General features: G+C 44.0%; 1 protein-coding gene across 1 annotated transcript in view; it reads left to right on the top strand.

Annotated features, from left to right (window-relative positions):
• Nucleotides 1–266: 266 nt before the first annotated feature.
• LOC147424642 (serine/threonine-protein phosphatase PP2A-2 catalytic subunit) overlaps nt 267–13453 on the top strand; it is a 47799-nt gene continuing 34612 nt past the window's right edge. Inside the window, exon 1 of the mRNA XM_086500380.1 lies at nt 267–805. Coding sequence (XP_086356506.1) covers nt 553–805 — 253 coding nt within the window. The 5' untranslated portion in view covers nt 267–552. The remainder of the gene's footprint in view (nt 806–13453) is intronic.

The raw sequence follows: 13453 nt of genomic DNA, 5'->3' as shown, positions 1-13453 counted from the left end.
TAAGTTGGGAACTCAACTTCCGCCACTTGTCCCTCTCTCTCCCTCTCTTCCCGTAACGAGGACATACACACTATGTAGAGAAATGTGTGCCACATCTGCCACATTTCTCTACACAGTGTGTATATAGGTTTGACATGTGGACAATGAAAATTTAAGGTCCCTCTTTGACTATTAGAAATTTCAAAGCCCCCCCCCCCCCCCCCACCAAAAAAAACACACACGTCACACACACACACACTCTCTCTCTCTCTCTCTCTCTCTCTTTTTCTCGCCTCAAAAAAGTTTCAGCCCATCCTGCTGGGTCCTGTGTAGCAGCAGCTGCATCAGGCAGGATCAGCGCTTACCCGTTTAGGGAGAGAGGTAGGGGGGTTCTCCACTTTGTGTCGAGCGAGAGATAACTGTGAACTTGTGAAGACGACCAGAGAGAGAACTTTCGGTCACGTCCAGTAGGCCTCCACGCAGACTTTCTTTAGGGTTTCTGTTGAGCTGCCTGTGCAAGCCGTCCAGATCTTGCACAAAATCTGGTCATCTGGTGAGCTTTTAAACCAAGACATGCCATCCTATGGGGACCTAGACCGGCAGATACAGCAGCTCATGGACTGTAAACCACTTTCAGAGGCAGAAGTCCGGGTGCTATGCGATCAGGCACGAGCTATCCTTGCGGAAGAATGGAATGTCCAGCCAGTAAAGTGCCCGGTCACTGTCTGTGGCGACATACATGGCCAGTTCCACGACCTCATAGAGCTCTTTCGAATTGGTGGCAAAGCCCCTGATACTAATTACCTTTTCATGGGCGATTATGTAGGTATGACAGATGTCCTTGCAGTTATCTTTAATGGTCTGGGTGGTAAACGTTCTTTGCTGTTTCTCAGCTTTGTTGAAGTTATTGAAGTTTTTGTGTAAGAATCATTGATAGGTTAATATAAGAGGTTTCCTAAGCATGGCTGGCAAGTCTTGTGCACGATCTTGTGGACAGCATTTCTCTTTGAAAAACGTACATTTGCAGAGCCTTTAGACAGTATATAAGAGAATCTTGCTCTCTGCTGGACAAGCCATTATTTCTACCCAAATGAATAGGGGTGCCTCAGAAACTCTTTCTATGGCATTCAGATTTCGTTCTTTGCAGTCGTATTTGTACTTTGTTGGTTGATGACACAATTACAGATTGCATCTTCTGAGTAGATGAAGGTACCTCAACATACAATTGTAATCACTCAATTTAGAGTGCTAGAGTTAGTGCAGCAGTTGATTTAATGTTAGGTTGGGAATTGTATGAAAACACAGGGCAAATAATACTACATTTGGCACCATTGTAGGAGCAGTTTGGCATCTTATGAAGTTGAATACATCAATTGGGCTATTCTTTTTGCTTTGATATTCTTTCAATCTCGAATAACCTGGGCCTGTTTGCTAAATGGATAATGATAGTCCAAATACTGTTGTTTCTAGATGACGTAGTTAACAAATATGAAATGATATTCATAGCTATGCTTGCCCTTGGTCAACTTGAAATGGGAAGAGGATGTAGTAATTCAAGCTTGTTCATATTTTTTAAACCTTTAGACATGTACGCTCTCATCGATGTATTCTCCACCTCTCTATAGAGGGTAAGCCAATAGAACGATAAACTCTATGGCCTTGATGCCATGATGTCCCACATACACAAAGCTCTAACTGATTCCCAAGCAGCAAACTTTTCACATTGACCCTGCCATTTAATTAAATACTCATCATAATTGACGCGAATGACGGGTACGATGATCTAAAACGGCCTGCGGTTCTTGAGGAATATACTTAATTTGGTTATCTTCCCAAACATTTTCCTCGATAGGCACAACAATGTTAACTTCACCTAGTTTTTCTTTTAGGCGGCTGACATTTGAAGGAAGAGCCAATTTATAGGCAAGTGGGTTAATTTTCTTTGTGATCAAGAATGGACACAAAATCTAGACGAAAGCTTATAATAATGCTTTCCAGTTTGTGGACTTGGAATCTTTAGATATACTTAGATAGACCCATTGTCCCACATCTAGAGTCCTTGGATGTCTCCTTTGATTAGCATGAGTAGTAACTCGATCACGAGTTGTCCTTACACTATTCTTAGCCAATTCGAGCATTTCTTGCATATCATACAAGAAATCATGAGCTTGGCAGTCTTTTACTTTCTCTAAGCCAATATCAATAGGGGATTTAGGCTCAAATCCATACATCAACATGAATGGGCTAATTTCAGCAACAGAATGCTGGCTACTATTATAGGCAAACTCTAAGATGCCTTTCCTAATTAGATTGCCTATGAGAGACATAAGCCGTCAACATGTCTTCCAACGCTTGATTCATCCTTTTAGTTTGTCCATGAAACTCGGGATGATTATATAAGGACTTGCTCAACTTCGCCCGAAAGTGAGCAAAGTTGCAAACACATCTTGCCAAAGTTGCCCAGTGAACTTGGTATCCCGGTTAGTGACCATATCTTGTGGCAAATCATACAGCTTATAAAGTTGATCAACGAATAAAATTGCCAACTCATGGCTTTTTACTGTCAACTTCGTTGGTATAAACTTTGTCATTTTTGTGAGTCTATCAACCAGGACCCAAAAATGGCATCGTTGCCACTAGTCACGACTAATACTTGGCAAACCAACATTAAAATCCATAGAAATACTCTGCCACTTGGCATGAGGGATTTCCAATGGATGTAGCAGGCTAGCTTTCTTAAGGCGCTCTGCCTTGTTGACCTAGCACTGAGTGCATCTCTTCACATAGTTCTCTATGTAAGAGCGCATCTCCGGCCAATAGAAATATCATTTGGCCAATGCTAAAGTTCTTTGGATGCCTACGGCAGGAACATCATGGCATTCGAACAAAATCCTTTGTCGAACCTTATCAATTTTCGGCACATTGACTTTTCCATTTTTAAACAATAGTTTAGCTTTGTCTCTGTCTCATTTTTTAAATCCTTTGTCTCTGTCTCATCTCTCCAATACGACTCACTTGGGTCTCTGGATCACCCAAGTGTATATGCGAGTCACACCCTACTTCGACCTCATTCCATATCTTGCTAAAATGGCTCTTAGAATGACATAGCCCTCAAAGAGAGAAATCCATCGAGATTTCAACCATAGACAAAGCATTAACCTCAAGAATCCGATTGAGTGCATCAGCAACTTGATTGGTGGATCCTTTCTTGTAGCGAATGTCAAATTCAAACTGATGCATAAGTTTAACCCATCTAGCCTTCTCACCTCTGAGATCACCCTCATCATAGACATAGCGCAGAGTGATGACGCGTCCATGCAAAGGTAGAGCCATATAAATAATGCCGCCACTTTCTCAAAGCGTGGACACGGCATAAAGCTCTTTTCATACGTCGGATAACGCATTTCAGCATCAGAAAGTTTCTTGCTTTCAAACGCAACAGGACGTCCATCCAAATAAAGTACTGCACGAAGCATATAATCACGAACATCCGTTGCAACTACGGATGGCTTGCTAGGGTTTACAATATGTAGTATTGGTGTAGTAGTTACCAAGTGCTTTAGTGTCTTAAAGCTCTCATCAAGACTCTCATTCGAGACAATTGGAGGGTTACTGATGCTAAATCAGCTTTATCTGAACGAAATATAATATTAAATGGATTACTGGATTTGTAAGTGAGAGGGTTTTTCTTGCTTGAGACTGTCACAAGACGGGCACCACGTGCCAATAGAAAAGAACAGACTGAACAGACTTTCAACACTTCAATAACAACTGAACTGAGAGAGAGAGACGATACGCAACACAAAGTGGCGGAATTTGACCCCAGAGAGTATTGGCCCCAAATCTTGGTGCCCCTTTCGGTATTTCTTTATATTGCATCAACACAGTACAAGCCGGTACTCTAGACTGTGCATCTTCTCCAGGAAGCATGCCAGAGAATGAGCCTTAACCTCATATTTAAAGGCCCTTGGCCTAAAATGCAATTACAGTGAAAAGCCTTCAACACTCAAAAGCTTTTGGTCCAAAAAGCAACGCCAAAAGCTGCCAACGTAATTTTCGAAAATCCGTACAGCCTGCCACGCCATCATGCCAGCGCGAAACACGAAAATCCGTACAATTTGCCATGTCATCATGCCAGTGCAATTTTCGGAAATCTGCCACGTCATCAACAACTATTCAATTTTTGGTGTGCGTGTGTGTGGGTCCAGCTTTATTTCCTTCATCGGACGGGGTCCCCATCGGACGGGGTCCCCATAAGTTGGTAGGACTTCTTTTGTTACTTGTCCTTCTTAGGGTTTAGGCTCCTCGGCCGGTATCTGTAAGTTGGCTCCATTCTTTAGGCTTTGGCACGTCAGCAGTTTGTTACAGAGACATCAAGAAATATAATTCCAATTGAGTTATTGGATTTATATTGTATAAGTGTGAGGGTTTTTCTCGCTTGAAACATTCGAGTACAGATATTTCTAGTGCATCATTCAAAGTAATGATGGGAGCACTGTGAACGGGAATATGTGTAGGGTCATTAAGAATGGGTACTTCTGATGTGTCACATCAGATGGGTGACAGGGAGTATCGAGAAGAAGAAGTATTCGACCATCCGGAACGGACATCTCTTGTGCGCCATGGAATAGGTGACATAGAGCATCGCGAAGAAGATTGTACCGTAAGTTCAGTGAGAAAGGACTAGGTGATGGGTATTCCTGATGTGTCACAAGGTGGGTGACAAGAGCATCGGAAAGGGAATATTCTGAAATGAGGAGGTATTCCGAACGTAGTTAGAACTTTTTGTACAAGAAATGAGCAAGCACGAAGATGGATTCAAAGGAAACTTTGAGGAAATAGATTCGCTTTCTGAGAGAGCGGGTTGCTTTTCGGGGAAGTAGATGCTTTTCCGTTAAGAGGTCTATGTTAGCATTGCATGTGTTCACGAGACTGCATTCAGGGATGCCTGTGTTGTGTGTGTGTAAGCATTACTTCCAACTTATAAGGTTTTATTGAGTTTTTAGCAGGTTCATACCACTTTTAAAAGTGGCTGGCTGTCCACTTATTACCGCCCACTTAAAAAGTGGGCAGCCACCTGATAAAAAAGGCAGCAAAATCCAACGCGCCCCCACTCTCTCTTTTTAGCAGAAGAAAAATCTCTCTCTCTCTCTCTCTCGCTCTCTCTCTAGTCCTAGGCACCGCCTCTTTTCCCTATTCCTTTCGGGAAGACCACCTCTATTGGTGCTGAGTGCTAGAAGTTATAAAAGCGGACTCTCTCTAACTCTCAAGCACTAGAAAAAGCCAGCACTACAGTTCAGCTTCTGTTGAACCAAATTTCAGCCCATGCGAAGATTCCGCCGCCAGTGATTCCCATGGTTACCCCAAGTGTACCAGATGTCGCCAAGACCAAGTAGGCGAGTTTAAAGGGGGTCAGATCACCTAGAAAGATACAATGGCAGCATCTCCTAAAATTTTTAGGGAACTGCTATTTTGGGACCTGAAAATGTGCTCGCGTCATTACCTCCGGTATGACTAGGGGAACATTTTACAACTCTGCCGCGAAGTCAATTGGGCAACCGGTCAGGAGATTTTTAGGCGGCAATCCCGAAACGGGAAATGGCTTGTAAATGTGCCAAGTGGCACATTTCTGTGGAGTTTCCTCATGCAAGAGAAGGGGGCGCTGATTTTAGAGAGGAGAAGGCTCATTTTCATGCTCCACAGGTTGAGAGCTTCAATGGAGTGCTTCCTTTCCCTCTTATGTACAATGCGGTGCCAGGAGTGATGCCCTGCACGCTATTCACTGCTCTCTCTCCCCCCTATGGCAGTATGTTATGCCCCACTAGTGGGCTTTTCATTTGACCAATGTACTGTTATGTGGGTTCATGTGCGATTGCCGAGGCAAGAGCCTCTTGCACAGGTACTGGATTAGCTAGCGGCTAATCCCCCGCAGGTACAGGTGAATTCGGAGAGGTTTCACGTCAGAAATCTTGTCCGATTCAAAGGGCAAGTAGCCCTACAGGTGCGGGAGCTCGAGGGCTTGCTACGGATGCGACCGGCACGCAAAACGGGGCCCGAAACAGTGAATTACAGCCTGCTGTGTATTTTTGCAGGTTTAGGGTTTTGGCCCTAAACGGACCCTAATACCCCCAGGAGGTTCGGGGACGCAAGGGGACCACTGTATAGGTGATCTGACGCATTTTCGGGGCTGAAAACAGAGAATTCAGCGTGCTGCAGATTCTCGCCAAGTTTTGCAAAGTGCCTGTATGCGTCAGGAAAGTCATTCAATGCGTGGGAATACTGACTGTGAAGGGTCCTAGTACAGTTATGTTGTCGAAATCGGGCCGGAACAGTTGAAATTCAGCCAAGCTTGTGAGGGTCAGCTTGTAGGGAACCACAACATTTATTCCCTCTTTTAAACAATAAAGAAATACCGAAAGGGGCGCCTAAGTTAGGGGCCAATCTGGTGTCGGTCTTCTCATACAGGTGCATTCTAGCAACCTGTATCCCTTTCCCCTTTGTTGTGTCTTGAAAGTACAGGTAAAGTGGGCGACAAATTAAATGGGTGAAAGCAAATAAGGTTTACGTCTAAGGTCTACCGCCCTTTTTGAAAGTACAGGCCGGTTTCATGGTTCCATCGTCGGGATTAAATCACTTTTTCCCATAGAAGTGAGCCTTGGTCAAGTTGGGCTTGAAGACACAGGGGATCATAGACCAGACACAGGGAATTGAAATTATGGCTGACAGACCAGATGATGTGACTGAAGAGGTTTGCTCTTCATAGGGTCAACAGACACATGAAGTGGGTGAGTCTTCAAGACCACCACAGACGGCGGATGATGATATATTCAGGACCCAGTTGGCTACTGCTGTGGCTATGTTCACACAAGTAATGCAGAACCCGAGGTTTTTAGCCTTTCTGCAACCTTCTCTTCCATCTCAGCAAGTTGGGTCACTGGATCATATTCAAAAGCCTGTTAAGGCTCAAGCACAGGTGATTCATACTGCAGAGTCAATGGAAACACCTGTACACTTGACGGAGAACATGCAGTCTCCACAACCTGTGCCTAAGGTGCAAGAACAGGTGGCTGAGATGCCAGTCTTTCAAGCTGTACCAGTTCAGCCAGCCACTTTTCAGCAGCCTATAACTGGTTCTAATGGGCAGGGAAGCAACCTACAGGCTATGCAACAAGTCTTCCCACCACCTTCAATACACCCTGGCTATTTTGGAGGTGGATCGGTATTCCAGAGCATGGCTGGTCATGCACTTGGAAATCAGTTTTACATGCCAGGAACAGTATTCGGGGGTGCTCAAACAATGATGCCTAACCCCATGTATGGTGTCACGGGCATGCTACCAGGGTTTCAAAGCACTCAGGGTCAATTTGGGATGCCACATGCAAATTTTGGTATGGCTGGAATATTAAATGAATAGCCAAATATGGCATTTCCAGGTCAACTTAATAGCGGTCAAGGAACACAGATGAACCCTAACAATGTTCCCATGTTCCAATCACTACCATATGACAACTTAACGCCGCTGGAGAGGCCAACTCCGTACAAAGAAGGTGGCAAATGTGTGACATTCACGACCTTTACAGGGTTTGATGACAGGAAGAAGGCTCTCTCATTCCTCCAACAGTTTGACAAGGCCTATGCAGGGGGAAACTTTACAGAGGCTTCAAAGGTCCGCAAGGCAACCACTTTCTTGACAGGGAATGCGGGACAATGGTGGACAACTTTATTGCTTCAAGGGCAAGCTCCGTCCACATGGATTTACTTCAAGCAGATTTTTGTAGCAACATGGTTATTTGATGACTTTGAAGCAGATGTCATGACAGAATGGCACCAGCTTAACGCTGCCACTTGCAAGAATCTGGATGACTACAATCGGAAGTTTTGGAAAGCTCTACTTCCAGTAACTTCCTATAGGTTTGTGCCATTGACAGAACAGATTGAAAAATACTGGTGTGGCCTACCCAAAGGATTGAGAAAGTACTGCACGAAGACCAAAGTCACTACTTTTGACGCAGCTCATCGAGGTAGCAAACACTGGCAATGGTTTGCTCAAGGGAGAAGATTGTGAATTCAATACTGGCGTCAAGGAAGGATCAGCCAAGAAAAATTTAGCGAAGAAGCACGTTCCCAATGAGGTTACTAAAGGGACTCAGGAGCCAGCCAACGCAGGGAAAGGCAAAGCTACGGCTGAATCAGAAAAGGGACCAGCAAAGAAATGGAAAAGACGTTTTCCTCGCAAGTCGGAAGAGCAAAAGAAGGTTCCGAGGTCAGAGAACAAATGCTTTATCTGTGAGCAGCCTGGCCACATTGCTTACAATTGTCCTCAAAAGAAAAGGCCAGCTGATTCTGAAGACAAGAAAGGAAAAGAGCCGATGGCTGGTCTAGTGCCAGATATGGTGGGCGACAAGCCAAATTCAGATGCAAGTGAGCTTTGCAGAGCATGGGGAAAGGTCAGGGATCAAACAGTCCTTATCTTCTTTGATCCAGGTGCCAAAGCCAACTTCATTTCCCCAGAATTAGCTTCAAAGTTGGGAATCAGACCTGAAGAGATGGGGTATACAGCAGAGGCAGGTTTGGCATGTCCTGGCCATACAGAGGCTGTGACACCCATCATCGAAAAGTTGCGCCTACATATCCAGTCCTATGTAGATGCTGAAGAATTTTACATCATGCCACTGGACGGATGTGATGTGTTGTTAGGTATTCCTTGGTTATTTCGTGTACAAGGAATCATGGATGCCTACAACAAAAAGATCATTGTACAAAGCAAGGAAAAGACTCACATTCTGGATGTAAAGCTTAAAGGGGAGTCTATTCCCACCGTATCAGCTTCTGCTATTACTTCTGTAATGAAAAAGCATCTTTCTGCGTACTTGGTTTTTGCACGTGAAGTGTCAGATTGTGATGAATCAAATTTATCTTTGCTAGATAAAGAAAGGTCAATGTTTTTACAAGAGTATAGTGACTGTTTTTCCAATTCATTACCGTCTCAATTACTGCCAGAGAGACCCGAGGACCATGCGATAGATTTGGTGTCGGGCAGTAGCCCACCAAATCAGCCTCCGTACAGGGTTAGTGTGGCTCAGCAGAAAGAGATAATGAGCCAAGTACAGGAGCTGTTAGAAAAGGGGCTGATTCAGCCCAGTTCATCCCCATTCTGTTGTCCAGTGTTGTTGGTGCAAAAAAAGGATGGCTCATGGCATATGTGCATCGACTACCGTGGACTGAACAAGAATACCATCAAGAATAGGTTCCCTATACCTAGAATTGATGATATTCTGGACAAATTAGGAGTAGTTGTGTTTAGCAGGATAGATCTAAAGAGTGGGTACCATCAGATCCGCATTAGATCAGAGGATGTGCACAAGACTGCTTTTAGAACGACGTTTGGCCTTTACGAATTTTTAGTGATGCCCTCTGGTCTCACAAATGCTCCTGCTACGTTCAATAGGATGATGGACAGAATTTTCCGTCCATACCAACAGTTTGTTGGTACATTCTTTGATGACATGATAGTCTACTCAAAGAATAAAGAGGAGCATAGGCATCACTTAGCCATTGTGTTCAAAGAGCTACGCAATCATAGGTTGCTCATCAATGCAAAGAAAAGTGAATTTTTTTTGGAAGAGATTCACTTTCTGGGACACATTGTCTCAAAGGATGGTGTCAGAATGGATCTTGCAAAAGTTGAAGCGATCAAGTCATGGCCAGATTTGAAGACGGTGCACGATGTCCGAAGTTTCTTGGGACTATGCTCCTATTACAGAAGGTTTATCCGAAATTTCGTTTCACTTGGTGATTGGGTGCTTCTACGCTTTGAAAAGGCAAGGTTAAAGAAGATGAAGGGCAAGGAAAGACTGTTTCCAAAACTCAGCATGCGTTACTATGGGCCTTTTCAAGTATGCGACATAATCAATGATGTTGCATATAGGTTGAAATTGCCTGAGAGTTGGAAGATTCACAATGCGTTTCATGTGAGTCTTCTCAGACCCTATGTGGGTGATGTGCCAGAGGATATGCCAGCTGAAGATCAGCTGGAAGTCGAGGAACTTGACGAGATCTTGGTCCCGGAACAGATTTTCGCACATAAAGAAAGAAAAGTGAAAGGCAAGGTTACTAGGCGTTACTTGGTGAAGTTCAGAAACTATCCACCAATGGATGCTAAGTGGATGGAAGAAGGTGAACTTGCAGAGTCACCAACTGTGTTATCACTTTACCTTGAAGCCTTCGATTTGCAACCTACCTTGACCCCTTAAGTTTCAAAGCTACATGGATTGTCAGTGTGACAATGGCTTCTGAAACAAATGATGTACTTGGTATTTGAAGTGAGCTCAAATCAAATACATGTTACATGAATGTTAGAGCTGTACAGATTGTCAATTTGGCAATTGCTCTTATGGAAAGTCCAAACTTTGGTTATTGCTATAGAAGTGAGTATTTCTTGTCAGTTTGTCAAGGATACAATAATTGCTTCTATTAAAGGGTACATGTGTAACTGCATTCTTAAACTGTCGGTTTGGGTATGCTCGAAAGTGTTACTGGATCCAACGTGTACTAAAAGACAGTGGCAAAATGTGAAGCTACCATTTTGTCATTGGAAAGTTAATGACTCAAAGCAATGGCACATTGCGAAGCTACCACTATGTCATTGGGACAGGATTCACACGCAGGCAATACATGTGTCGACAAGGTGTTGAATACACTAGGGTTGACAATGAGCATGTATGTGTCGTACATGTGTCGACATGTGTTGAATACATCAGTGTTGACTGTGAGCATGTACGACATAGATGCAAACGAGGACGTTTGAGATTTCAAGAGGGGGGTATGTCACCAGCGTGTGACTACTATCTATCCTTTTTGTTGATTTCTTTCTTATTATTTATTTACTTTCACTTTTTGGAAACACCCCTCGAGAAATCTAACTGCCCTGCATTGCATAGCTAGTGTGGAACTGTTCAGAGGGAGTCCAGGCCTGAGGGCAAGAGAGCACTAAGGTTGGACAAGGACTATGGTTAGCCAAAGTGGGGTCATTGACTAGCCAAAGTGGAATCCTTTGCTACAGAGGCTACATTTCAGTTCTGGGTGTGGTTGCAGTGTACAAAGGGGGTCAGATGACCTAGAAAGATACAATGGCAGTATCTCCTAAAATTTAGGGAACTGCTATTTTGGGACTTGAAAATGTGCTCGCGTCACTACTTCCGGTACGACTAGGGGAACATTTTACAACTCTGCCGCGAAGTCAATTGGGCAACCGGTCAGGAGATTTTTAGGCGGCAATCCCGAAACGGGAAATGGCTTGTAAATGTGCAGAGTGGCACATTTCTGTGCAGTTTCCTCATGCAAGAGAAGGGGGCGCTGATTTTAGAGAGGAGAAGGCTCATTTTCATGCTCCACAAGTTGAGAGCTTCAATGGAGTGCTTCCTTTCCCTCTTATGTACAATGCGGTGCCAGGAGTGATGCCTTGCACGCTACGCACTGCTCTCTCTCCCCCCTATGGCAGTATGTTATGCCCCACTGGTGGGCTTTTCATTTGACCAATGTACAATTATGTGGGTTCATGTGCGATTGCCGAGGCAAGAGCCTCTTGCACAGGTATTGGATTAGCTAGCGGTTAATCCCCCGCAGGTACAGGTGAATTCAGAGAGGTTTCACGTCAGAAATCTTGTCCGATTCAAAGGGCAAGTAGCCCTAAAGGTGTAACAAACTTGGACACTCCAAGTCAAGAATCAACCGCGACAACACCAAATAACCACTTCAAAACAATTCACAGATCACAATAGATTTGCACTGGCCCGGCGGAGTTCCGTGCCTAGAGATATTGGCCCCAAAGACTGGCGCCCCTTTCGGTATTTCTTTTTGTATTAATCAATCATCAAAGTACAAGAGAGCGGTTAGGGTTTCACTCTTAGACTCTGCGTCCAGATGCTCTGAGAAGTGAGGCCCTCACCACTAATTTAAAGGTTACAAGGGATGCCCAAAAGCAGAGCCCCAAAAGCTTTTAAAATCAAAAGCATCAGTTCTCTCTCTCTCTTAGAGAGTCTTTTCTCTTTTTTTTTTAATAAAAAAAAAGCAAAAGCAAAATTCGCGTCGCTCATCATTTTCCAATTTTTTTTATAAAAAAATTTAATAATCCGCCTCCACGATTTCTGGAATTTAGGGTTTTTGGCAAAAATTAGGGTTTGCAGGAATTTTAGGGTTTCTGGCAGAAATTAGGGTTTTTGCTGTCCGCCACGTCATCACTTTGTGACATACCCCCCTCTTGAAAGCATTGTAATCGACCGCGATTACGTCTGCAAAACCGACAAAAGCCATAAACCGTCTTAGCAGACACTGACTGTTAGTACCTACGTACTAGGAACACACATCTAGCACATGTACAAAATCGACAGTCACATCACATGACATCACAGGACATCACCAGACATCACAGGACATCACATGACATTCAACATTCATTCGGATCTTAGACCATGATTTATCGGCAATGTAGCTAGCAATCACATCTAGGTCCAATCGGGACCTCATCGATGTCCGATTGACTAACCCCTATTGCAACCAGGTCTATTCGAGATCAATCAGACCAAAATGCTGCAGTCATTTCGGCTATCAGTTCCTGCACTCACAAGAAGTCAAGAACAAATCAGTATCATAATCAGGAATTCCATTTCATAAAGTCATCCAGCAGAATACTGTCAGCTCTCAGTATCCCTGAAGCTCAAAGAGACATCAGTGACTTTAGTATCAAAATCGAGGCATCTGTTGACAAAGGAGTGGAGTAACTCCCCTCTTGTGCATCCCACTGCACCAGATCTTCGGCCAAGCTGAATTCTGGGTTCCATTTGGAGTAGACTATGCTAAACCAAAAGCATCGAGGTAAAGTTTCACAATCCGAGGAGTATCTGCTAGGTCCTCCTCCTCCATCCACTTCGCATCAAATGCAGGAAAGTTCTTGAACTTAACCAAGAACCGCCTTCGGACTTTACCCTTATTCTTCGTATCATTATGTGTCAAAATCTGTTCAGGAACAAGGATCTCCTCGTTTTCTTCCACTTTGGGTTGCTCATCAGGCACATCACCCTTAACAGGTTTCAAGAGACTCACATGCAATGCATTATGAATCCTCCAAGTATCTGGCAGGTCCAATCGGAAGGAGACATCATTTATCTTGTCAGTAATCTGGAAAGGTCCGTAGTATCACATACTAAGCTTTGGAAAAAGCCTCTCCTTTCCCTTCTTCTTTCTTAGGCGTGCCTTCTCAAAAGTAAGAGCACCCAATCATCCTCCTTCAATTTCCAGTCGCGACGATGGCGATCCGCTGCCTTTTTCTGTCGTTCTTGAGACTCCTGCAAAGTCTCGCGAACCTTGGCAAAAGCCGTATCCAAATCTCGCGAATATTCATCCGCTTCAAATTTCTAATCTTTCGTGCTCAGGAAGGATGGAACCTTCGTAGCAGTTTCAACAATCTCTCATGGCG

This window comes from Adiantum capillus-veneris, chromosome 25 (assembly GCF_014529385.1).
Source record: "Adiantum capillus-veneris isolate H3 chromosome 25, ASM1452938v2, whole genome shotgun sequence".
Lineage (NCBI taxonomy): Eukaryota > Viridiplantae > Streptophyta > Polypodiopsida > Polypodiales > Pteridaceae > Adiantum > Adiantum capillus-veneris.
Note: the sequence above shows the minus strand (reverse complement) of the source record. Positions and strands in the feature narration are given on the sequence as shown.